The sequence below is a fragment of the Cebus imitator genome, unplaced genomic scaffold (genome assembly GCF_001604975.1).
Source record: "Cebus imitator isolate Cc_AM_T3 unplaced genomic scaffold, Cebus_imitator-1.0 Scaffold614, whole genome shotgun sequence".
Taxonomy (NCBI): Eukaryota; Metazoa; Chordata; class Mammalia; order Primates; family Cebidae; genus Cebus; species Cebus imitator.
The window spans coordinates 158,565-184,343 of NW_016107929.1; the positions used below are offsets into that span (position 1 = coordinate 158,565).

At 51.6% G+C, this 25,779-nt stretch overlaps 1 protein-coding gene across 8 annotated transcripts in view; it reads left to right on the forward strand.

The window, feature by feature from the left end:
- Window positions 1-1,126: 1,126 nt before the first annotated feature.
- The window catches only part of DDX11 (DEAD/H-box helicase 11), a 30,390-nt gene continuing 5,737 nt past the window's right edge, over window positions 1,127-25,779 (forward strand). For 3 of the 8 annotated variants that reach the window (XM_037734413.1, XM_017517060.2, XM_037734418.1), the window contains exons 1-19: window positions 1,474-1,599; window positions 3,432-3,491; window positions 5,733-5,880; window positions 11,084-11,332; window positions 11,853-11,939; window positions 12,238-12,395; window positions 15,183-15,228; window positions 16,591-16,698; window positions 16,953-17,040; window positions 17,748-17,956; window positions 19,566-19,718; window positions 20,746-20,792; window positions 21,138-21,217; window positions 22,167-22,211; window positions 22,332-22,399; window positions 23,251-23,289; window positions 23,527-23,635; window positions 23,749-23,871; window positions 24,392-24,504. In XM_037734413.1, the coding sequence (XP_037590341.1) occupies window positions 3,463-3,491; window positions 5,733-5,880; window positions 11,084-11,332; window positions 11,853-11,939; window positions 12,238-12,395; window positions 15,183-15,228; window positions 16,591-16,698; window positions 16,953-17,040; window positions 17,748-17,956; window positions 19,566-19,718; window positions 20,746-20,792; window positions 21,138-21,217; window positions 22,167-22,211; window positions 22,332-22,399; window positions 23,251-23,289; window positions 23,527-23,635; window positions 23,749-23,871; window positions 24,392-24,504 (1,899 nt within the window). In that variant the 5' untranslated portion in view covers window positions 1,474-1,599; window positions 3,432-3,462. Of the gene's footprint in view, window positions 1,239-1,473; window positions 1,600-3,398; window positions 3,492-5,730; window positions 5,881-11,083; window positions 11,333-11,852; window positions 11,940-12,237; window positions 12,396-15,182; window positions 15,229-15,830; window positions 15,985-16,590; window positions 16,699-16,952; window positions 17,041-17,747; window positions 17,957-19,565; window positions 19,719-20,745; window positions 20,793-21,137; window positions 21,218-22,166; window positions 22,212-22,331; window positions 22,400-23,250; window positions 23,290-23,526; window positions 23,636-23,748; window positions 23,872-24,391; window positions 24,505-25,779 lie in introns of those variants that run through there. The other 5 variants (XM_037734414.1, XM_037734415.1, XM_037734416.1 and 2 more) reach the window with 5 other exon arrangements.

A 25,779-nucleotide genomic window follows, 5' to 3' on the forward strand; every position in this document is an offset into this window, starting at 1 on the left:
TCAAACCATATGTTTACTGTAGCTTTTCTGTGTTGAGACCTTTAGAGACACAAGTACCATCATGTTGCAGTTATCTGCAGTATTCAGTATAGTCACATGCTGCACAGGTCTGTAGCTTAGAAAATGTAAACCAAAGGAAAATGACCAAGGTGAGTCCCGATCACTTTTCAGTAGGTTTATTTGCTGAGGTTGAGGACGTGCCCAGGGAAGAACACAGATCCACAGGAAACATTGTTTCATGCTTTTTCCAAAGAGGGTCTTGGGACCCCAATATTTAAAGGGAAAAGGCCAGGTATTGGGGAAAGAAGAAGAAGATACATTTTTTAAAGGGACGGGCTCCTCTCCCCAAAAGCCTTTCCTTCAAGTCCCGGTAACTCTCCCTGACCCTGCTGGGAAGGCGCACCAGTTACCTGTCATTCCAGGAAAGCTCCTAGCATAAGATGCTCCCATTGATCATCTCCCAGAACCAGACTTTCCGAAAAGTTCTTAGGAAGCAGCTAGTCCAATCCCTCACTGAAAAAAAGAGAAGCAAAGTCCAGGGAGGCGAGATGATGCGTTGTCCTCCTAATTAGCAGGTGAGCTGCTGGCAGGGCTGGGCTTTCGTCTTCTGGGCTCCCTGCAAGGACGTGCCTGGCACGGGGCAGAAATGATTTCATAAACTCGTCATCTAGACGGCCTTTCACTGACACCATTTCTCCGCGTGGAGGAGCCGCTGGGGTGCGCAGGGCACGTGTCGTCCGTTTCAGAGGTAAAATAACCGAGCTGCAGGCCTCCAGAGGCCGACTAGAGCCTGAACCAGAAGACAGGTTGCCAGTCACCGGGACAGCGCCCGTCCCTGGGAGTTACAACCGTCAAGCGCTTCGTACACCTGGCGCTAATCGGCGGGGATTAATCACACAACCCGCCGTTGGCGGAAAGCAGCGGGAGGAGGCACCGGGCCCTGGGGTTGAGGTGCAAGTTCCTGAGCACAGCCACCAGTCACCCGCCAGACCCAGCGCTTCTAGCACCAAACTCTCCACCCTTGAGTCCGCTGCGCAAGCGCAAAGGCGCGGAGAGCGCGCAAACCACGCCCCTCCAGAGTCCAGCACCTTCTTGCTCGCGAGCGGTCCGGAGTGCGCGTGCGCAGCGGCGGGGGTGGGTCCGGCTGGTGTTCACTGAGCAGAGCCGCCAGTTTCAAATTCAGCGGCGTTTGCCCTGATTCCCGGGACCTGGCTTCAGCGAAGCAATTCTGCCTGCGAAGAAGGTGAGTGCAGTGGTGCGTGGCGGCAGGGCTGAGGACCAGGAGCAGCGGGACACGGAAGGGAAAACTGGTGAAATCGCAAACCAGGAGTCCGTCCCAGCGCGGGACCCTTGTATGCAAAGGGGCGTGGCCAGTCCAGAGCGGGAAAAGGTCCCGGAAGTGGAGGGCGGGGCCAGCGTGATTGACAGGCGGGAACCCCTGTGCGGAGACCGGACAGGCCCACGAAGGTGGTTCCTGCGGTGGAACTGGGCAGTGCGCAGGAGTCGGCCTGAAAAGCGGCTTTGCGTGTGAGCCTTACATTTGACCCAGCTGAGCTGAGGTTTTCATCGATTATCTTATTTAGATAAGACATTGCAACAGTGAGTGAGCACTCTGACCCACCTCTCTCTTAGGAATGCGGAACTGAGCCCCGGAGGTACTAACTTTAGCAAGGACACAGCTGGGATCCCAAACTTGGCTATCTCAGCCCAGAGTCTATAAAGTTAAGGCCAACATGGTTCTAGCTTCCCCTAGGGCGGGAATCGAGGAGGGAGGAGCAAGGTCCAGTACAGAGGCCGGGGATGAGTGCGGTTGACCAGATGGTTGACGGAAGTGTCATAAAAGTGGACTTGAATGTTAATAAGCAGCTGGTTGGGTTTCACGCGGGGTGCGAGCTCAGGATGCAGATGGGAGGGGAGACAGGGCCAGAGCAAGGTAGGAATGTGAGTATTATGGGCTAGGCCATCCTCCAGCTGGTGGAGCATCGCAGCACTGCAGCGTGTGGCCCTGGCTTAAAAGCAGGGCAGAAAAACTTTTTTCTTGGGGCTGTAGTGCTTTCTAGGTATGTGAAGTTAAAGCATTTTAGGGCCATAGTTGTTTTGGCAGCTCTGGCTGCCGTGACAAAATACCATAAACTGGGTGGCTTAGACACAGAAATGTGTTTTCTCACAGCCCCAGAGGCTTGGGACGTCTAAAATCCATGTGGGGAGGACGCAACTGAGCCTGTAGCAATAGTCTAGTCTATACTCAGTAATGAGTGATAATTGGGGGCTGAAGAAAACGAACACTTTGAGAACTAATAGGTTCCTGAAGTGCTTTCACAACTCTTACCTCGTTTTATGAGCATGCGATTTCCTGTCCTGGTGTGTGCCTGTGTGGAGGTTGTCCGCTACACAGCCAACCTGAAGAGGGCTGAACAAGTCACTGCAGATGTTTTTAATAGCGCTTAGTGAATCCGTTATTCTCAGATTTATCTAAACCTCTGTGATTTAGTCTGTGCTTCTTCTGGAATAACGAGATCCGTAATTACCGCTGTCTGGGAAGTGAAATAATATTTTTCTTCCATATTGTTTAGTGTTGTCATTCTAGAGTTTGGTAACCAAGTCTGTTTTTTATCCCACTTACCCCAGCGGGAGGAAAAGTGAGGAAATACAAAGTTACAGGTGGCTTGGGGGTCTGGCAGATGTTCAAATCCTGGGTTCAAGCACTTGCTGAGTGACCTCTGGGCAAGTCACTTAAGTTTACTGAGTCTCAGTTTCTTCCTTTATAAAATAGAGCTAATAAAAATACTGGCCACACAGGGTTGTTGTGGGGTTGTGTGAAAACGGCTTGAAACCATTTAAGAACTGGCCCTTTAACTAGATAGGTATTCAAGTCATGGAACCTTCTTTACCCAGCCTCAGAACAGAAACCTTAACTTAGAGCCCCCATGTCTGACTGGCTACTCATTCATTCATCAGATTTTTGTTGAATGCCTATGAGGTGTTGAAGCACCAGGTTCTGAGTCCTGGAGCCAGAGAAGAACAAAACAGACAAAGTTTCTCCATTTATGGAATTTATATTCTAGTGAGGAAGAATAAATGGGTTCAGATGGTGCTAAGAGCTATGAATAAATTAAATACAGAGTAATGTGATTTTTAAAAAGTGACTTAGAGCAAGCTAGGGGGTGAGGGGTGGGGGTGGTGTTTGACCACTATCCAGTGGCCAGACAGCCAGAGAGACTTCTTTGAGGAGGTGAGCTGGGGCCTGGATATTGAGGACTCCTCCTTCCCCAGGCCAGCGGGAGCAGCAAGTGCAAGGCCCGAGCTGAGTAGATGAGGCTGGGAGCCTGACCGGTCTCAGGCTGACCAGGGCTCTGTCTTGAGAGGAGCTGCTGGTCAGCTTTTCTCTTGTGATTCAGAACAAGGAGACATGAAGACTTTTTATTTGGCAGTGAGAGCTGAAGCTGAAAGATCCAGGGGCTGATGAGGCCACGTGCAAGCAAAAGTTTGGGGTAAGCAGAAACCAAGTGCACTGAGGGAGTGAGATCGAGGCTGTGTCCAGCACCTGGCTGAGCAGGAGAGTGAACCCCGTGGGTGTGTGTTTGCTGGTGTTGTTCTTGGAGCTGTCTTGAAGTCTGAGCTCCCTTGCAGCTCTAGTCTGCTTCTGTTTTTGGCTTTCCCAGATAGTGTCAATTCTTGTGCTGGTTATCGCTTGCAACTGGATGGCCTTCACTGAAGCACAGTCATTTGGATCTGGATTGGAATCCCTGGTTTTTCACTTTTTAGCTGTGACTTTGAGCAATTATTTAATTTCTATAAGCATCAATATCCAATAGCTGTATCCTTACAGTGTTGTACAGATTAAATGAGATAATGGTTAGAAGTAAAAGTGCTCGGTGCTGCAAAGTGTAACTAACACTCAGGCAAAAGTGTTCTTAGCAAGGCAATTTTCTTCTATAGAAGAGCACTTCCTGCACACAAGGCAGACGCAAGGGAGAGCACTCAGAACAAAGGAAGGCAGGAGTTTTTATCCTTAATGCAGATCTTGTTCCTGTCTCCTCCCCCTGTAGGCTGAGGTCAGACTGCACAATGTAGGCTAATTCCGATTGGCTATTGTTGACATCATCGAAGGAGGCAAAGGTGGGCTTTTACAGGAAGGACAGGTACGTAAGTGATCAGAAATGCTTAGGTGTGTTTAGTCACAGCAGAGATAAGGAAGGCTGATGGATGAATAGGTAAGATTACTTTTTAGAATAGAACAAAGAACTGGAAACTAGAAACCGAAACCCTTTGATGAAGAACTATTCGTTTTTAACAACATAATAAAAGCAAAAGACCCTGTAGAGTGTTTATCACATAGCAGGTGTTCAAAATTTGTTAGGTACCTTTCTGCCCCTTTCCTTCATGTGTTAAAGTGTTTTCAGTACATACCCCCCTCTCAGGAGTGAATGAATTGTCATAGTGTTTTTAAATTACCCTCCTTGTAATAATTCCTCTACCTCTGTAGTCATGTTTTTCTTTTTTCATTTTCTCTCATCCCTAGAATGTCTAACAAAACAGCCAAATACACCTCTGTAAAGACATGTAAAATAATGCTAGTTCTATGAGTTCTCTCTTCTTATGCAAATCCATAAACTACCACCAATGGGCAGTCATTTTAATTGCCCCTAAACTATAACTAGGAGAGCATCATGGCAACTACCTTTCCCCTCGTAAATACAGTGATGCTATCACTAGTCTTAATGAGGCCAAAGTTATAAAGATGGGCTCTCAGTGTACTAATATTAATAAAAATGGGTTTTGGACCTCTTAACATTTGTGCTTGGAACAGACAGACCTGTCAAATAGCTTGGAGAAGTGACTTCCAAAGAGAGAGGTGTGGGAACCAGGATGGAAGAGTCAGGGCTCCAGATGGTGATTCAAGGAAGAAAGGAGAGGAAACGCTATCTCAGACATAATTGGGTTCAGAAGAGGAAAAAAAAAAAAAAAAGACGATATCAACACGAGGCAGTTTTTCTTAGACTTTAGCCTAGCAAGGAAAGAGAAATGCTTGGTCTCAGCACTGGGAAGCCATTCCAGCCAGAGCTCTGTGGCTGTGAAGTGAGTTCTCCTGTCTGGAGCCAAACAGAAAGCTCATATGTCTTGAGGCCAGAAAAATTGTTAGGAGGTGGCTCTGGTTGAATCTGGAAATGGAGGCTAGGATTAACTAAGACGCACACTAAAGACACCTGTGAGATAGGGACGTGTGTGTTAACTTGCGCCATCCAAGCAAGCTGTGCTCGTGATTCTCTGCCTGTGCATCATGATTTTCCAAGTCTTCGCGATGGGTTAAAGCGAAGTAGCTTCGGCTTGTGAATGTGCACTGGGAGAAGAAAGCTGCAAAAGTAATTATAAGCAACACCCTTGATCCTAGGGGTGCATGTCTTTGAGAAGACAGCCCTAAGCCTTTCGTAGAGGCATTGGAAAGGTATCCGAGCAGCAGTGAAATGGCAGGGGAGATTCCGTTTACGGGCTTTCCTGGTCTGCATTCTGTTAGAGCCATTAAATGTCGCTACATGGATTGCATGATTCTGGTATGGCCTCATGTAGACCTGCGAGGGATGGAGACATTATGGTCTTGCTTCCAAGAAAAATATACAACCTAGGAAAAATTTGGTGAAAAGTGTGGAGACTGCTCTTAGTTACTGCTAGGATTTCAAGCCTCTTCTTCCTGGATCGTGAGAGAGCTACTATATTTTATTTATTTTTCCTAGGTCCATGGCTAATGAAACGCAGAAGGTTGGTGGCATCCATTTTCCTTTTCCCTTCACGCCCTATTCCATCCAGAAAGACTTCATGGCAGAGCTGTACCGGGTTTTGGAGGCTGGCAAGATTGGGATATTTGAGAGTCCAACTGGCACTGTGAGTATGAAAAGTGAGAGACAGCCATGAAGACAACTTAAGGGCAGCCGTGCTAGCTTTTCCTGTTTGCCTGTCTAGAGATTTTCATGGTTTGAAGTTGGGCAGAGTAGTCTCAGTTTATCTTTCCGGGTAGTAGTTACTGCCTCTATTAAAGTCTTAAACATAGCTCCATGGTCTAAGAAAAATTAGGGTAAAGTCATCGGTGCCCTCCTATTACAGTAGATGAGACGGCTTTATTGTCATCTCTTTTCCTTCCCTTTCCCCATCCTACAAATATAATTCCAGGTTTTAGTCTCTGCTGAGTCAACGTGTGTGTTATGATTATGTTTTGAACATAATTTTGTCTTGAACAATATGTCTTAATATTTTGTTTTTCTAGAGTTAATAATTGCTTTATTAAAGTTACTTAAGATTTTAATATACCTATGCCAGTTCCTCCCACGTCATCCAGTGGCCTCTCAATATGATTTTCCATCCAGAAAATTACTGTCTTAGTTGGCCAGAACTGCCATAACAAAATAGCAGAGACTGGGTAAGTTAACAGGAATTTATTTTCTCACCACTCTGGAGGCTGGAAAATTGAAGATCAAGGTTCTGGCAGGATTCAGGTTCCAGGGAAGGGGTCTCTTCCTGGCTTGCAGATGACTGCCTTCTTGCTGTGGAGCAAGAAAAACAGATCGTTGGTGTCTCTTTCTCTTTTATGAAGACAAGGGCTCCTCCCTTATGACCTCCTTTACCCGTAAACACCTGATCTGTAGTACAGTCACATAGTGGGGTTAGGATTTCAACATGTGATTGCTTGTAAAAATGGGGAGTCTCCCTGTGTGGCCCAGCTGGTCTCGAACTCCTAAGCTCAAGCAATCTTCCCCTCTCAGCCTCCCAAGCAGCTGCAGGCTGGCAAGATTCGAGATTACAGGTGCACACCACCACACCCAGCTTCTTTTGTTTCGTTTTTGTTCTCAACTTTTTTTAACATGCATTTTGGTGGGGACACAACTCATTCCACAGCAGTGACCAATTCCATTTTACCTTGGAGCCTTCCTGGAATCCTCCATCCTTTCCCTGTCATTTGAATTAGTTGCTCCTCAGACTGACTGACTTAACAGATAGCAGCATGAGTGTTGGTGGGGACAGACAGCCATACCCACAGCACAGCGGGGTATATGTGCGTTTGGAGGCTTTCTTCCAACATCCGGTGGTCCTGGGCTGCATGTGTATGCTAAAGAACAGGGCACAGAAAGGCTGAGTCTGCAGGGCAGACTGGCTGTGGCTGCCAGGCTGGGATGCTTTGTTGGGGGCCTCTAGTTGCCAGCACATCTGTGAGATTTTCCCTAGAGCCTTGGGTTTCTCCAGGGCAGGCGCCTCTGAGCTCTGGCCCAGCAGGGACAGGGGCTGAAGCCTGACAGCCAGTCTTCCTGGAAGTGGTCTCGGGAAGGGGCTCCAGGTGGAGAGTCCCCCTCAGTGCCTGCTTTCAGCCTGGCCCTCCTCCTCCTCTTCCATCTTTCTTCCTCACTCTGCCTGTTGCCTCCAGAGCTCTCCTAGCTCAGCTTCCACAGAGAACCCACTTCCTGTCTTCTGCAAGGAGCAGGATCAGGGACTGCAACCTGGGGATCTAATTGTGTTTGAAAAGAATTTCAATCTGTCCCTTTGTTTTCAGTGGCCTGCCATGTTCCTACCAGTTCCCGAGTCTTTCTGAGAGTCAATGGGGTAGATCTTTGGGGACACGTGAGCTTGAGTGTCTCTGCCAAATCACTTCCATTTCTCTGTTGTCTTTCCTTCTCTCCTGAAACATATTACTCCTTCCACTTTCCTTGTTTTGTGGGTGTAGGCCTTCATATTGCTTTGGTTAATTTTAGTGTGCTTTGGAAAAGAACTCAGATGAGTGCGTGTTCATTCCGCCTTGTTTATTTTAATTTTAGAGACAGGGTGTCACTCCGTTGCCCAGGGCAGAGTGCAGTGGTAAGACCATGATTCACTGCAGCCTCGACCTTCTGGCCTCAAGTGATCCTCCCACCTCAGCCTCCCGAGCAGCTGGCACTACAGGTGTGCAGCATCACACCTAGCTAATTTTTTAATTTGTAGAAATGAGATCTCGCAATGCTGCTCAGACTGGTCTAAAACTCATGGGCTCGAGCGATCCTCTGCCTTGGCCTCCCAAAGTGCTGGGATGATAGGTGTGAGCTCCTGCGCCTGACCCCTTTCACTGTGTTTTGCCTGACAACCCATCATCTCCCTTTCAAGTCTTTCCATCTCAGTTTTCTGCACTCAGGTTTCCACGTCCTCATCCTCTGCTCAGCCTTTAATTGTTGATGTTTCTCGTTCGCTAGCCTCATCTTCATGTGTGCACTCTATGAATGTACACTGTGACTTTATTACCTTTGACATTCTTCTGTCTTCTACATCATCCCCTGAATAGAATGTTTTCTCCTGTCCCAGGTGTCCTGTGGCCCACAGGAGCAGCCACGCTGTGGGACAGCAAGTGGGGTTTTTGTTACATGTTGTGCGTTGCATGCCTTTCCCTGTCTTGTATGCCCCAGCTTCGCTGCCCGAGATGCTGTTTTTCCTTAAGTAATTTTTTAAGCTTCATACGAGTCTGTCAAGTTGAATCACCATCACAACTTGGTGTGTGCTGTGCCTTGTGTAACACTCCAGTTCTGGAGCCCTCAAACCTGGATTCCACGCTTTGCAGGGATCTGTGATGCCCTCGAATTGCATGGCACATGCGGGCCTGTGAGCTTTTCCTAGGGACACTGCACCTTTGTGTCCTCAGCTTTGAGCCCCATGCTTGCGACAGCCAGCAGGCGTTCAGAGTGATGAATTTGCTTATCTTGACATAAATCCTTTAACTGTGTTATCTGGGATGACACCCCAGGAAGGTGAGCCTTTGGTGACATTTTCCAGTCTCAAAGTTTTGTGGTCTTATTACAGGATAGAAAGCTGTGGGCCTCAGTTATTCTTTTGTTATTGTGCCGGCGTATACCCACGGTTGTTTTTGAAAGATAACTTTGACCATACCCTCAGGAACTTCCTCAGCCCACTTTCAAATGGAGGGCACTGGCTTTGTAACCATGGTGTCTCCCAGCTCAATGACAGCCAAAGCTGACTGCTCCCGGTGTCACAGGCAGCACCGAAGAGCCGCCCTCTGGGTGCTGGTGGGGAGTTTTGCCTGAAGCTCTTTGCCATTTAGTGTCTATCAAAAACTGAGGAAAATGGCACCTATGGGGCTTTTCTAAAAATATGGGATCCATCCATTTGTCAGCAATGTCATTCTGTCCTATCCCAGGGCCTTTCAAAATTCTAATGAAAACTAATAGATCCCATATCCCAGAATAATACTATTAATACTCTTATTATTACTTAAAGATAGCAAAAAATTGGCTAAGTCCAACTGCTCACTTATTTGCCAGGCAGTCCTCTAGCCCAGAGGATTTGGCCTTTTGTGTGTGTTAACTCATGTCCTGCTTGCACCAGCTCTGTGAGGAGGGTGCTGCTGTGTCATTCCCGTTTCTGAACTTGTGGAACCAGGCGCAGTGAGGCCAGCCTGAGCCACAGAGCTGCAGGTGGGGGGTGCAGCTGGAGCCTTGGCGCCTGGCTGTGGAGTTTGAAGCTCTGACTCCTATGCCATGCTGCTGCCCCAACCCTAGTCATATGAGGTATTTCACTCTGCCCTGGATACTCTGCGGTTCCCTCTGGGTGCCTGGAGCAGAAGGCATGGGCTCCTCCAGAGTCTCCCCTGAGCCAAGTCCCTTGTGGACACCTGGGCCACCACCTGGTGGCGCTGGCTGCAGGATCCTCTCTGAAAGAACTGTATTGGTTCCCTGGGGCTGCCAGAGGAAAGATTCACAAACTTGGGCTTAAACAATGGAAACTGATGTCCCACAGCGCTGGAGGCTGGAGTCCGAAGTCTGAGATCAAGGAGTCAGCAGGCTTGGTCCCTTCTTCTCGAGGGAAGGATCCCTTCAGGCCCCTTTCCTTGGCTTATAGGTGGCGTCTTCTTGGATCTCATCACATTGCCTGCCTCTATGCATGTCTGCATCCACGTGTCCCCTTTCTAATAAGGATATTAGCCCTTTAGGCTGGGGCCCACCCTAGTAGTCTCAACTAATTACATTTGCAGTGGTCCTCTTTCCAGATAAGGCCACATTCTGAGACACGGGGTGTTAGGACTTCAGCACAGCAATTTGGGGGAATACAAATAAACCAGGCTTACGGAAAATTCTGGTCTTAAGAGTAGTGTTCTCCAGTCTGTATGCGGAGGCGCACACCTATAGTCCCCAGCCACTTGGGAGGCTGAGGCCAGAGAATCGTGTGAGCTCAGGAGTTCCAGACCAGCCTGGGCAACATGGCAAGACCGCCTCTCTAAAACAGACAAACAAGAAGAATGATGTCCTCCAGAGTGATTAGTTTGCTTTTAAAAACAAAAACAAGGTCGGGCACGGTGGCACACGCCTGTAATCCCAGCACTTTGGGAGGCCCAGGCGGGTGGATCACGAGGTCAAGGGATCAAGACCATCCTGGCCAACATGGTGAAAGCCCATCTCTACTAAAAATACAAAAATTAGCTGGGCGTGGTGGCACATGCCTGTAGTCCCAGCTACTTGGGAGGCTGAGGCAGGAGAATTGCTTCAACCTGAGAGGCGGAGGTTGCAGTGAGCCGAGATCCTGGCACTGCACTCCAGCCTGGCGCCTGGCAACACAGGGAGACTCTGTCTCAAAAATAAAATAAAATTGAATTAAAATTAAACAAAATAAAATAAATACAAAAACAAAAAACGTGAACACTGGCATTCGTGACTGATCATCCTGTATCTGCATGTGAGCTGCATGAAGGCTGAGCGGCCACTCGGGCTCTGTCTTGGCAAGTACATGGAATTGCTTGCTTGACATTTTGGGGCCTTAATTCTTTTAGGTTTTTTGGCCTGTTGTCTCACCTCCTTCTAATTATGTGCAGTATTTACGTATGAGCTGGACAATTAAAGAAGCTCTTTCCTGCTTCTTGGGCCCAGTTTTCATTTCTTCCATTTTTCTGCTTTTCCTGGCTAGTCTAGTGCTAATTTCCTTCCTTTCCTTCCCTGGGCTGGTCTTAGAGCATCCTCTCATATGTACAGCCAGACCTTCTTTCAAGCTTTTATTAAAATGGGGAGAGGTCATTTGGAAGGCTTTGTTATTTTCCTGTTCCTAAAGCTCATTTTTCTTCCTGCAGGGAAAGTCCTTAAGTCTTATTTGTGGGGCCCTCTCCTGGCTCCGTGACTTTGAGCAGAAGAAGCGTGAAGAAGAGGCACGGCTCCTTGAAACTGGAACTGGCCCCTTACGTCATGAGAAAGACGAATCCCCATGTCTGTCATCTTCCTGCGAAGTGGCCTCAGGCACCCCGAGGCCTGCTGGAGAACCAGCCTGGGTGACTGAGTTTATGCAGAAGAAAGAAGAGAGGGACCTGGTGGAACGACTAAAGGTGAGACCTGGGGTAACCAGAAGTGGGAGCGATGGAGGAAACAGGCTTCAGCGATTGTTTTGGGGTGATTCGGAGACTCGGGTAGTGCGTGTTCCTCTGCCATTGCCATGCCTCTCAGCTCTTCCATCAGCTCCTTGGGTCGATGCTGTCTTTTGTGAGCTGGATGTCAGCAGGCCTTTTTCACACGAGGAGCTGGTGGTTCCCATTTATTACTCACCTGGGAAAGGACCTGATTGTTGCCATTGGCAACATGGTTCAGTCGCTGTAATGCAGTTAAGGCACGGATCTGATGGAGAGCGTGTGGCTTTGGGAGGAGCGGGCAGCTTTCCTCAGTGAACAGTGAGGCTGGGACTGCAGGGGTGAGGTCCGGGGAGGGGAAGCGGCAGCCCTTGAGTGCCGGCCAGGGAAGGAGAGCTGCCCCCAAGTGAGGAAGCGCCAGGCTGAGCGGCCCAGACTCCTTAAGAGAGGGCTGGTTTGGGGCTTCCTGGTGAGTTTCCTTCGTGTCTGCCTTCCCCTTTAGGCGGAGCAGGCCAGGAGGAGGCAGCGAGAAGAACACCTGCAGCAGCTGCAGCACAGGGCACAGCTCAAGTATGCAGCCAAGCGCCTGGTGAGCCTCATCTCCTGGGGGGCGGGAACGTGTCCAGGCAGAGTCCCGCTGCTTGGAGGCTCATGGGTGCGTGGCCAGGGCGTCAGTCTCCCCTCCATGACCCTCCCTGGCTGTGTGCTCCCATGCAGGAGCTGGGCTGTGAGTGGCTGAGGCATGGATCCTAGGAGTAGACCCCTCTCCAGCCAGGCAGCCAGGCCCATGTGAATGGGCATGGTGTGCATTGTCCCCGGCACGTGGGGAGGTGGGTACTGGTGCTGAGACTTCTTCCTCTCTCCCCACGTCCACTACTCCTGTCCAGAGGCAGGAACAAGAAGAAACAGAGAATCTCCTCCGCCTCAGCAGGGAGATGCTGGAGACAGGCTCCGGGGCTGAGCGGCTGGAGCAGCTGGAGTCTGGGGAGGAGGAGCTGGTCCTTGCCGAATACGAGAGTGACGAGGAGAAAAAAGCAGGGAGCAGGTGAGACGGTGGTGACGCTACCCTGCCCTGCCCCAGGCCAGGGGACACCCTTGAAGACAGCTCTTTCCCTTGTGCCACAGGTGCCATGAAGCACCTGGCAAGAGGCATGGTGGCCTTTGCCCTCTGCTCTAAGCTGGGTCCTTCTTAGGGTCCATGAGTGCCAATGGCAGTGTTGACAGTCACCGGCCTGTCCTGTGTCCACTCAGCTGTCCTCATGGCCGCTCAGGCAGGGCAGGGACATTTGTATCTGTGCTTTAGGCACAAGGAGGCTGCAGCCCCACGAGGGGAGACACCTTGGCGGAGACCACAAGCCTCAACAGTGGAGCTGGGCTTGACTTCAGCAAGCCTGATTCTAGATCTAGGCTCTGAGGCAGCTGACTGCACTGGGCACCTTGTCCAGGCCTGGGTGCCACCCGTCAAGGCTGCCTTAGCCCAAGCTTTCCTTTTCCCCTAAGGCCTCTGTTGGTCCGGACTCGGGGTTTCCACTTGATGAGCCATGAGCTGCGGGGTGACTCAGCCCTGAGTAGGCCACCCAGGCCATTTCTGGCCCACAGGATCCCTGGTGACAGTCCCGTTCCATTCACACTGGAACCTCACCACCACCCCTGCGTGTCTGCTCTGGATGTGGCACTAGCCAGATGCTGTGGACATAGAAGGGAAGAAGACATGGAGGGGACAGTTAATAGACATGAAAACAAATAGCACCTAGGTGAAATCAGCATGTTTGCCTACAAGGAAACTGGGTCATATGGATGGTGTTGGGGGCTGCACCTGATGGTGGGTCCCATGTGTCCTGTGACACCCTGGCCACCACATCTGTTGGAGGGTAACTGCAAGACCACAGACCCTCCGTGGATGTTCTGAAGGTTCATCCCTGGCCATCACAGTCTGTCTGCAGGGCTCCTTCTGATGCCACTTCCAGCTGCCCTCCCCCAGAAGCCAATTTCCCTGCTGCCCTGACCTTCCTCCAGCATTCCAGGCCTTCCTCTGTCCTGTCGGAGGATGTGCTCATGCAGCGTGCTCTGTCCAAACACCTTGGTAATGTCTTTCTCTCCTTTAAGGCCTGGCTCAGGCGTCATCTCGATGGCCTTGGGTGTCAGCCGCTCTGTTTCGCTCACACGCCCGCTTGTGCTCCTGTGGTTGCCTCCTCTCCCTGGCTGAGCTTGACCTGCTTCAGGGCAGGAACCACGTCTTTGTAGTTTTATGTTCCCAGAACTGGCCCAGTGTTTGGCATAGAGGTGTGCTCAGTAAAATGAAATTGACCTGACTGAGCAAATGCCGGCTCGTTCCAGTCCGGTAATGTGATTCCAGGCTGCCCTTGGGAACCTTGACTTCTGCCCCTGCCCAGGGCAGAGACCACCACACTGCTTTATGCCTCACTGGCGAGAGGGGCTCATAAATGGTTTTTGCTCAGTGAACCCTCCCTGCCTGCTTCCAAGATCCTGTTTCAGCTCCCCTTCTTCTTCCTTGGAGCCCGTGGGGACAAGGCAGAGAACTTGAATGGAGGTGGAGTGGTGAATATTAGAGGAACAAAGTGCTCCTTTGGGTCTGGGCAAGAGCCACGGATCCCTTAGATCAGCTTCTGGGGCTTCCTGTGCCCTGACATTTCAAGAGATGTGTGAGCCTTGGAGGACCTGAGTTCTGAATGGAAAATTTTTGCTCTTCCTTTCTTCAAACGCCCAGCCTCTCACTGAGCTCCTGCTGGCTTTGTCCAGCATGCGACATAGGATAGAATTCAAGCTTCTAAGACAGAGCTGCCTGATTTTTAATGACCATGAAGCCAAGCCTGTAATAACTGCTCTTCTGATAGCCAAAGGCAATTGTGTTCTGCCTTTTTAGAAAGGAATTTTGAGGTGAACCAAAATGTTGTCTTTTTCATGCGTTGTTCCCATAGGTAGCCTGCACCTGTCAGATGGTAGATGGTTTTGTGTTTTCCGAAGAGTGTAGGCCAGTAAAGCTGGCTTGGCTTCAGGCCATGGGATGCAGGGTTGGCCTCCCTGCCAACCCCCGGTGCTGATGGGCTCTTCCTTCCTGCATTGCTGGAAAGGGCAGACAGACTGAAAACAGAAGAGGTGTGACTAGTCATAAGTGACAGCATCTTCTGTTCACTCGGTTGGTCAGCCGTGGCTTCATCCAGGAGATGTGCATGGGGTGCCTGCTGCATGCCAAGCTCTAGGTGAGGCCACAGGAATGCAGCAGAAACAAGGCCAACCTGGTCCTCCCTCGTGGACATCACAGTCCGAGGGGAGAGAGATGGAGGGGAAGCGATTTTGAATGAGATAGGTGTTAAGAGCAGGTGCCATGAATATGTGTCAGAGCAGCCAGACCTACCAGGGAAGGTCAAAGAAGGCTTCCTAGAGGAGGTGACTTCTGCTGTGATCTCAGAGTTGTCTGGAAGCTGGTGAGAGGAGATAACATTCCAGGTGCAGAACACCCAAAGGCCCAAGGTGACGAAGAGCAAATGTCCCCCCTGATGCCTCAGAGGGGTCCCACTTGCTGGAGGGAGGACAGAGAGAACAGCCTGCCGTGACTCCTGAGGCTTCCAACTCAAGACTTGGGTTGGGAGTGCCGAGCCCCTTCTTTCCACATTTCCCCATCCACAGACCTGAGTAGCCATGGGAAACTGGGGTTGGCATTTGCCTGGGGGAGTTTCTGAGCAAACAGCATCTGCTTCCTTGGTGAAACCCGTTGCTGGGGATGTCCAGGGCTCAAGACCAGCGCTCAGCAAATGCTCAGTGTTTTTCGCTGAGGGAAGACTGTTTTGTGTTTTCTCTGTCTCACAAACAGAGTGGATGAGGATGAGGATGACCTGGAGGAAGAACATGTAACTAAGGTAACATGAGTGTCCTCTGCTGGTGCTGTTGGGGCCTGTGGGCTGGGCTCTGCACCCCTGGGGAGGAGGCTGGAGTCACTCGGCTGCTTCTCACCCTCCTGCCTGCAAAGGAGGAGCTTCCAGCACTTGGACTCTGTGGCGTCCCAGATGCAACCCTGGAGACCTCTCCTAGGTTCGAGGCCTGGGGAGACCTCTCCTGGGTTCAGGGCCTGGGGAGACCTCTCCTGGGAGTGGGGCTGTGGGGATACCTCTCTTGGGTTTGGGACCGTGGGGAGACCTCTCCTGGGTTCGGGGCCTGGGGAGACCTCTCCTGGGTTCGGGGTCTGGGGAGACCTCTCCTGGGTTCGGGGCCTGGGGAGACCTCTCCTGGGTTCGGGGCCTGGGGAGACCTCTCCTGGGAGTGGGGCCGTGGGGACACCTCTCTTGGGTTTGGGGCCATGGGGAGACCTCTCCTGGGAGTGGGGCCATGGGGACACCTCTCTTGGGTTTGGGGCCGTGGGGAGACCTCTCCTGGGTTTGGGGTCTGGGGAGACCTCTCCTGGGTTCGGGGCCTGGGGAGACCTCTCCTGGGTTTGGGGTCTGGGGAGACCTCTCCTGGGTTAGGGGCCTGGGGAGACCTCTCCTGGAAGCAGGGCCATGCTTGCCACCCCAGGGCATCAAGGAGCAGCTGTTCTGGGCTGAAGTCTGTGTGGTTTCTGTCCCCGCTGGGTGGGGCTGGTAGGACACACGAGTGCCCTGCCCTTTAGGTCTTTCATGGTGTGCTTCTCCTCTTATCCGTGTTTCCATTTGCACGGAGGGCAGTGGGATGTGTATGGTCTGACATTTCTCAAGTTTAAACATACTTGGTTTCATTGATATATGACTTTTGCTTTTTGTCAGAAGTAGGTATTTTCTCTGTATTTTTCTGTTTTCCTCCCTTCACTCTTGCCTTAGAGGAGTAGAGAGAGGGTATTCTGCTCAGCCTTCCTTTTTCCCCTGTGGGGGATGGATGTGTGTGAAACAACCCCGCCCTACTGACACCCCCCTCCCCAAATGGGGACCTTTTGCCATGGTTAAGGGTCACCATTTGGGAGGTGGTCACCACTGTTCTAAGATTGGCCAACCCTCCAAAGCGGCTGATGAGAGGCTGGACGTGACTCGTGGAAGGAGCTGCCTCGGGCATTCCCTTGGCGATTCAGGAACCCCTGGGTCCCTGAGTAGATGTGACCTGATGTGGGACATTGCTGTCCTGCCTCAGCTTTGTGAATTTGGAACCACCCCCTTCCCTCAGCCTCCAGGCCCTGGCGTGCCTCAATGTTAGAGAATAGAATGCTGTGGGATGTTTTGGTTCCCTCTTTGAGCACCTTTCTTTTTCTCTGCTAGGTTTATTACTGTAGTCGGACACACTCCCAGCTGGCCCAGTTTGTGCATGAGGTGAAGAAGAGCCCCTTTGGCAAGGACGTCCGGCTGGTCTCCCTCGGCTCCCGGCAGGTAAACAGCGGCCAGTGTTTCCACCGGGGGCCATCCTGCTCCCTTCCCCACGGCTTTGTCCTCCTCGTCCAGGCCTGGGAGACGCTGGGTCTGCGACAGGTTGAACAGTGCGAGAAGCAGCCCTCTCCCTGGCCTGGCCTGGCCACCTGATCACTGGAAGGCGAAGGAGAAGTGGGCAGGGCAGGTCCACGTGTGTTGGTTGCATGTCATTTAGCCAGCACTGTCTCTTTGCCTCCCTTTCTCCTTTGTTGCAGAACCTTTGTGTAAACGAAGATGTGAAAAGTCTAGGTTCTGCGCAGCTTATCAACGACCGCTGCGTGGACATGCAGAGAAGCAGGCACGGTAGCCACCGGGACCATGGCATAGCCGCAGGTGGTCTGGGGAGGGTGAGGCAGGGGTGGCAGTGACTGAAGACCGTTAACTGTCTTGCACAGAAAGAATGGCAGAGGAGGCCGGGCACAGTGGCTCACGCCTGTAATCCCAGCACTTTGGGAGGCCGAGGCGGGTGGGTCACGAGGTCAAGAGATCGAGACCATCCTGGTCAACATGGTGAAACCCCATCTCTACTAAAAATGCAAAAATTAGCTGGGCATGGTGGCGCACGCCTGTAGTCCCAGCTACTTGGGAGGCTGAGGCAGGAGAATTGCTTGAACCCAGGAGGCAGAGGTTGCGGTGAGCCGAGATCACGCCACTGCCCTCCAGCCTGGGTAACGAGCGAAACTCTGTCTCAAAAAAAAAAAATAGAATGGCAGAGGAGACCCCAGTTCCCCAGTTCCTTCCTAAGGCTCCTCTCCTTGGGAAAAAGTGTTCCTGCTTTCTGGGTCAGTGTCTGGCCCAAATCCGTGGCATGGAGATCATTTTCCAGGCTCTTTCTGTAGAACAAAAGTAAAATCTTAGAGTGTTCCGACAAGACCGTAGTTGGCAGTACTTGGGAGGGTCTTACAGACCCCACCCTGTGGAAGTGGGTCTTAGCATCACAGAACCCTCTCTCGGGCCCTTGGACAGTTGCTGTCCCCTCTTTTCTCTCCTTGTTTGTGCGCCACCCTCAGAGAAGAAGAAAGGAGCTGAGGAGGAGAAGCCAAAGAGAAGGAGGCAGGAGAAGCAGGCTGCCTGCCCCTTCTACAACCACGAGCAGATGGACTTCCTCCGGGATGAGGCCCTGGCAGAGGTGAAGGACATTGAGCAGCTGCTGGCCCTTGGGAAGGAGGCCCGGGCCTGTCCCTATTATGGAAGCCGCCTTGCCATCCCTGCAGCCCAGGTGAGGGCCCTGCAGTGCTGGAAAGCCACTCTTGGCTCTCACTGTGGCCTAGGCCATGAGGGGAGTCCTCATCACACTGTAATTTGGGGGATGCCACCCACCGTGGTCAGACTGATGGCACTTAACCCATTCTCTCCTGATGCGTGAGCTGGAGGAGGCGCGTGGGATTCCTTGGGGGAACCAGGCGGCAAGGCCAATTGGTATTACTGGGGACAGTGTTTAGGAGCCAGGAAGGCATGTGCATTCCTAGTGAAACCACAGGGAGAGGATGCCAGGAGCTGAGAAGGGCGTGGTGTGTCCATCTGTTTCCAAATGGCTTTGCAAGTGACGGTCCCAACTTCCACACCTGCGATGTGGTGGAACACGTCAGCGATGGAACCATTCAGTTTTCCCATTTTTCATCTTTTTTTTTTAAATAATAGTACTCTTTTAACTGGAAAGCACTCCTAACATACACCTACCTGCAGCATGAGAGAATACTGTCTTAATTTGTAAACAGAACTGCTAACGTAGCAGGTCAAAAACGGTATCTCATTGTGATTTGGTGGGTGCGATTTCACTGTTACCTTGCTAATTCCTTAATTTGAATGACTTTGGAAACATGATATCACTTGTGGAAAATTCTGTTTAATCCAGAAAAAATTTAAGTAGATTTTAAAAGATTTGGGAAACGAAGTTACCATTTTTCACAGCAGCCAAATGCTCACCAGCATAGGGTCTGAGCTGTGTGGCGCTGGCAGAGAAATGGAGGAACGCCGCCCGCCCCCGTGATGTCCTAGGCCTTCCCTCCGGTCTGCTTGCCTTCAGAGCAAGATTAGTGCTATAGGCATTTGTGCACAAATATCATAACATGACCCAAAACCTTTCCAATTTTTGAATTTTTAAAGCACTTTGACCATATCTTGACTTTATGCTAACAGTTTTCTGGTGAAATGCTATGCATGGGGACACTGGAGCCCAGAAGGGTTAAGTGACTTATATTTTCTCACCAAGAGTAGGTGATGGAGCCCTTCAGTTTCTGGTTTTTCATTTTTCTTATATGACTATTCCTTTAACTGGTAACTTCGCTAACAACAAAAGACCTAAAGATCTGCAGACTTGCTTTTATTTTTGTTGCCCCAGCTCCACTCCTTAACCCTCACTTGAGATAGGACGTATCAAGCCTGTTTTGCAGATGAGGAAACCAAGGGTCAGAGAGGTTAGACAACTCTTCTAGAGTCACACAGCTGGGAAGTAGCAGCTCCAGCAGCAGAAGCTGGGGCCGCTTCATGGTACACCGGTGGTTTTCAGGGTGTTTTGCAGAAACCTGGGGGCCTCCAGGGCAACCTTGAGGACATGGACAAAGCTAAGCAGGGGTTACCCTCACCCAGCCTTGCCCTTGGTTCACTCAGGAGTCAGACCAGCCCTAGTTTCCTGTGTTTCATGTATTTGACTTTTCTTGTAAAACTCTTGAGGAAAGCTTGTCCATTGCTACAAGCTATTTCTTGAATGTCTCTACAAACAGTCCAGACAGGAAATAGAAGCACCCACATCAGGAGCTCAGTGTTGGGCAGGCCAGGCTGCTGCAGGGGAGCCTCGCCCTGCTAACGTGGCCTCTTCTCCCTCCCAGCTGGTGGTGCTGCCCTATCAGATGCTGCTGCATGCAGCCACTCGACAGGCTGCGGGCATCCAGCTGCAGGACCAGGTGGTGATCATCGACGAGGCACACAATCTGATCGACACCATCACAGGCATGCACAGCGTGGAGGTCAGCGGCTCCCAGGTGTGTGGGCCTCCCCTCCCCAGGCCACAGCCTGCCGTGAGACAAAGGGATTTGAATGGTTCCTCCAGACACCTGGACCAAGAATTTCTCCAGAGGTGGGGCTTGCTAGAGGGTGCACTGAGTCAAGGCAGTGACCTTATTGGAGGCTGACTGTGGCTTTCCAGCACATCCCAGAACTCTGGGGACCCTGCTCCGACAGAGCGACTGGTTTCCCTGTACCTTACCTGCCCCCACGCTCCTGAGTCCCTCCAGCCCTGGATGCCAGCAGCCAGTTCTGTAAGCTGGTCCGAGACCAGCCTGACCAATATAGTGAAACCCCGTCTATACTGAAAAATACAAAATCTAGCCGGGTGTGGTGGTGCATGCCTGTAATCCCAGCTACTCGGGAGGCTGAAGCAGGAGAATCGCTTGAACCCGGGAGGCGGAGGTTGCAGCGAGTCGAGATTGTGCCATTGCACTCCAGCCTGGGCAACAAGAGCGGAACTCTGTTTCAAAAAAAAAGAAAAGATTGGTGCAGGCTCCTCCTGCACCACGTGCAGCACCAGGTGTCTGGTCTTCACGCTGCCATGGGGGTGGTATTCCTATTTTACATTGGGAACTTGGAGATTCAGAGATGGTCAAGCTGTGTCCTAAGATCATACAGCTCATGAGTGTGGAGCTGGGGTGTAGCAGCTCCAGGAGCAGAAGCTGGGGCCGCTTCCTGGTACACCAGTGGTTTTCAGGGTGTTTTGCAGACACCTGGGGGCCTCCGAGGCAACCTTGGCTTGTGACTATGAAACACCCACGGCATCCCACCAGCTCTACTGACCTGTCCCTGGGTTGAATTGAGGCTGGGATGTGATCGTGACCTTGAACCGCCACTCTTCGTAGACTCCAGGTCTTTTCTTAACCTTGTGGAAACTAGCAGGGAGACTCAGTACCTCCCATTGGTGGCTTCCTGTGTGTCCAGGCCAGCATCTTGTAGGCGAATCTAAGATGTCAGCAGCACAGCCCTCGACCTAGAGCCTGGTTTGTGTTCTTTCCGCAGCTCTGCCAGGCCCATTCCCAGCTGCTGCAGTACATGGAGAGATACAGGTGAGATGTGACCCTCTGAGATAGTGTGACCATCTCTCAGCCTCGGTGGCCCCCTGCATCAGCCCCTTAGAGGCAGCACTTTGTTTCCCTCTGATCCGGGTTGCGGCAGGGTGGAGTCGCGTGCCATTCATGTCCCAGGCACATCATGGTGTGTGATTCACACAGACTTGGGAGGCTGACCACTGGCTCTGAGGCCTGGTGCCATGGCCAGCCTGCTTTCTGGGAAATGATCTGTAGATTGTGACCCAGTTTGAGAGGCATTGGGCAGGAAGGTCCCTGCTGGGGGTGGGCGGGGTGAGTGGCCGTCAGGGCACCACCGCTTAATGTCCATTGGCTTCTTCTCAGGAAGCGTTTGAAGGCCAAGAACCTGATGTACCTGAAACAGATCCTGTATTTGCTGGAGAAATTTGTGGCCATGCTGGGAGGTAAGAGCCCCGTCCCCCTGCCAACCCCTGGCCTGTAAAACCTGCCAGGCTGCTGTTTCCTTGGATGCTCATCAGAACCGCCTTGGTTCTCTGTGTTTTTAAGAACGGTCTTGATCATTGATTTAGAAAATGCTTGTTCTTTGTAGCTTAGTTGTCTGACTTGAGCTTTTTTTTAGACCCACGGGGTTCTTTGCCTGTGTTCTGAGGCCTTTTTATTTTAGGCCCCACTCTGCAGGAATAGTAAGGATACAGCATCTCATGAACATACAGTGTTTCTGTGATAGGCGTAGTGCTGTGGGGTGTTCGAAGCACTTGCATATGTGGTTTTGCGTGCCCTGTTAGAACTCAGTGCTGGCATTTGAGTCCTCGTTGACAGACGCATAAACTAGAGCTCAGAGCAAGGGGCTGCTTACAATTCACAAGCCCAGCAAGGGAGCCCGGGATCTTCTGGCTTCAGCTTCCAGCCCGCTTTGCATGACCCCGTCTCGTCCCCTTCTTTTACGATGGGGCAGCCCCTTGGAAGGCATCTGTGGAAGCGGAAGTTGCAGAGAGCCTGTGGGAGCTTCTGGTGGAAGCTTCGTGTTGTTGCTCTGAGCCGCCAGCTCTGTTTTGCCTCAGGCTCACCACATGGCCTGGGCAGCTCCTCTGTGCTCCCATGCCCTGCATACGTTTGTCTGGCCACTGTGTCCTGGCCTCCTGGAGGAGGGGTGAAAAGCATGAACTTACAGGGCTTTGGGCTCCATATACAAGCACATGAGTCAGACGTGGGAGGCTCCTAGACCCCCCTGACCTCTCAGTGGCTGCCTTGTATGCTATAAAGAGCGGAAAGCAAAACAAAGCCATGGAAATACGGATGCTCTTGCTGTGCCGTGTAGAGGGAGAGAAGATAGGGAAGGGTTGGGAGGTGCAGAGAACCACCATCCTGACCTCCTTTGGTTCTCTTTCTTAGGGAACATTAAGCAAAACCCCAATACACAGAGCCTCTCACAGACAGGTAAGAGAGTTCCTCTCAGAGGTCCCAGAGCTGATATGAGCCACTTCCAAGCTTAACCCTGGGACTGAAAGCCGAGGCTCAGGGTGAAACTCCCAAGGCCCTTCCTGTGTTTGCCCTCAGGGACGGAGCTGAAGACCATCAACGACTTCCTCTTCCAGAGCCAGATCGACAACATCAACCTGTTCAAGGTAGAGGTTTCCAACTTTCCACCTTCCACATCCAATTTCCTTAAAACCATCTGTGAGTAGAGTACTATGTGAAGACTGTGGAAGGAAGAAAAAGCAAATTCCATCTGTCCTCAAGCCGTCTAAGGATCCAAAACATAGAGGTGTAATTGCTTACCCCTTAACGCAGTGTGGCTGCAAGACAAAAGTCATCTTCCTCTAGGGTGAAGGCCACAGGGATGGGTGAGAAAGGCACCTTTCTTGGTGCCCCATAGAACAGGTAGAGACTCTAGGTCCTGGCTGCCTCATTCCATCTTCCAGCACAGTCTCCCTCAGGCTTATGGACAGGAGCAGGACATTGATGTGTTCTATGTGACCCCTTCTGCATTTTCCCAGTCGGGCCTTGGGTCTGGTTGCAGCCTCAGACATTTGCTCACTCTAGGCCTGCGTACCTGGCACTTCTGGCCACTGCTGCCCGAACCCCACCCTTGTGGCTCAAGGCGGTAACCGTGACTGCCCCCGGGGACAGGGTCCTGCCTGTGTTCTAGGTGGCATGCCATGAGCTGTGGCTCTGAGCTAGGATATCTTTTCGCCCCTGGCAAGCACAGGAAACAGAGGCCCAGGGAGGTGACTTCAGGAGGGTCGCGTGCACAGGCTTCCTGAATAGGGCACTGCATTGTGGACAGGGGCAGTAGCGGAGGAGGTGGCTTCAGAGAGGGTGTGATAGCATTGGTGGCAAGGAGGCTCCAGGTGCCTCAAAAGGTGTCAGTGCGTTGTGCTGCCTGGGTGGTGGAGGTGGTGGGATTTTTTTTGTGTGTTTAGATTACAGCTCACTCAGTTTGCACACGTGCCTACAGCTGGGCTTGGTTTTGCAGGTGCAGCGGTACTGTGAGAAGAGCATGGTCAGCAGAAAGGTACCTGCTCCCATCTTGTGGTCCTGAACCCCCCTGCCCTTACCATGCTTTCCACCGCTGCCCTCGAGGGTATTCCAGAGTCCCCTTTGTCTCCTCCCTCCTTGGTGCAGTGGGCCTTGCTGGGGTAGTGGGATGTGTGCTGCAGGCATCTCGGCCTCGGAGAGCCTCTGATCCACCCAGCCTTTCTCTCATGGCTGCTCCTCGTTTCTCTCCACTGCTCGCTCTCATCCCACCCAGCTCTTTGGCTTCACGGAACGGCACGGAGCAGTGCTGTCATCTCGGGAGCAGCCCAGATTGGCTGGGTTTCAGCAGTTCCTACAGAGCCTGCAGCCCAAGGCAACTGAAGGTGAGGCAGGAGGATGGGTAGGCAGAGCCGGCTGCAGGCCTGGGCAAGGGCATCTGTTCCTTGCGTGTGGACCTGTCCCCAGGGTGGCCTCCTCCCCATTCTGCTCCGTGCAGCCCCTGCAGATGAGAGTCAGGCCAGCGCCCCGCGACCAGCTTCCCCACTGATGCATATCGAAGGCTTCTTGGCAGCTCTCACTACGGCCAACCAAGATGGCAGGGTCATCCTGAGCCGCCAGGGTAATCAGGTGGTGCTTGGCCGGGTGCTCAGGTGTCAGGAAGGAGCCAAGCTGAGCCAAGGAGCTGCAGCGTGAAAGGATTCTTTCCTTCCATCCTGGCAATTTCCTGGGTTAGGAAGAAGCAGTGCAGTGGGCACTGGCCTGCTGTGACTTGGCAAGCAGTGGAGGAGGACGGGAGATAGAGGGGCTGGGATAGGGGTCCTCTTGGGCAGGGGTCCTAGGGAAGCTTGTATTGTGGGGTAGAGTGGACTTTGGTTTGGGTCATGGTTTGGGTCATCTATAAGCTTTGTGATTTGAACATTTTCTTTTTTAACTTCAGTTTCCTCGTATGAATGTGGAGAGGATTGTATGGTCCACCTCTGTGGGCTGGTTGTCCTAGAGATTAAATGGTCTTTAATTTAAAGAGAAAGCACTAGCACTTGTGCCTCAGACCCGGACTCACGTGGGGAATCCCCCTTTGCTGGGATGATAGAAGGGTCTGTTGGGCTTGCACTGAACTCTCCACTGATCTCTTTTTCCAGGCAGCCTCAGTCAGAGCAGCCTTAAGTTCTTGCTCCTGAATCCAGCTGTGCACTTTGCGCAGGTGGTGAAGGAATGCCGGGCAGTGGTCATTGCAGGGGGCACCATGCAGCCGGTAAGGACACCTTTCCCAGCTCCTGTGCCCCATATGTTGGGATGGGATGGGGGCTGGGGAGAGATGCATATCATTCCTGTTCGCTCCTGGGGCCCCAAGCCAGAAAGGGTCCAGCGGTGTCCACTGGGTGGCACTGCTGTTCTTTCTCACTGCTGTGCCTTTTAGGATGGAGGGGTGGTGGATACTCCTCTGTTGCTCTATTCTGTAGCCCCAGGATCACACGTCCCCCGGAGGAAGCTGTTCAGTAGTTTCAAACTCTCAAGGAAACAAAATCATGATTCCACTTTTAAAAGGTTCATTTTGGTCTATATGATTATAATAGCCTTGTAGGCATAATTTTCACTTACGTGCATACCTGTTTTAAAAACAAAAGTGCAGCTCCCTCCCTGCACCGTTGCTGGAACTCACTCTTTTCATACATTCGCTCGGCAGCAGAGGAGTCTGCTGAGAAGATACAGCCTGAGCCGCCAAGGTAATCTGGTGCTCAGTTCCCAGTAAGCTGCCTCCTGGTCCGCAAGCATGCACGTATTCCGGTACCCCAGCTGTGCTGGATTCCAGTCACACAGATGCATAGCATTTCATGCAGCTGCTCCTCTTTTGTTAGGTGTGCAGGGTATTTACAGTTTTCGGTGTTGAGCATGACTGTGATGAATATAACCATATCTCTGCACAGTGCAGTTCCTACCTAGCAAAGGGCCTACTGGATGAAGAGCTACCGGGAGTCCTGAAGCAGTGCTTCCCAGCCGCAGCTGCCCTGGCTCTTGACTTTTATATGTTTGTGTGCACAGATTCATAGTTTTATTCATTCAGCATAGTAAAGTTGTTTATAGTCATTATTGTTTCTGATGCTCACATTGTCTCAAAGCTGATGCGACAGCCCCTTCCTGCTAGCTCAGGTCCTCGCCGCGGCTCCGTCAGCCTCACCTCCAGCACAATAGAATGTCCTGGGCTCACCATGGGCGTCCTTGCCCCCACACTGGATTCATTTCTCCAGGCTGCCCTGGTTTCTTCTAATCGGAAATGAGATTTAGAAATCAAGCTGTGGGAGGTAGGGTGTTTGTAGTGTTCCTGGAGCGTTTCAGTAGACAGATCTAGGAAATGTTTTCCGAATGAATCCACACTGGTTCCGTACTGGTGTTTCTTTTATTGATTTATTTGAGGCGGAGTTTCACTGTCACCCAGGCTGGAGCACAGTGGCCCTGTTGCAGCTCACTGCAACCTCTGCCTCCCAGGTTTAAGCAATTCTCATGCCTCAGTCTCCCCAGTAGCTGGGAT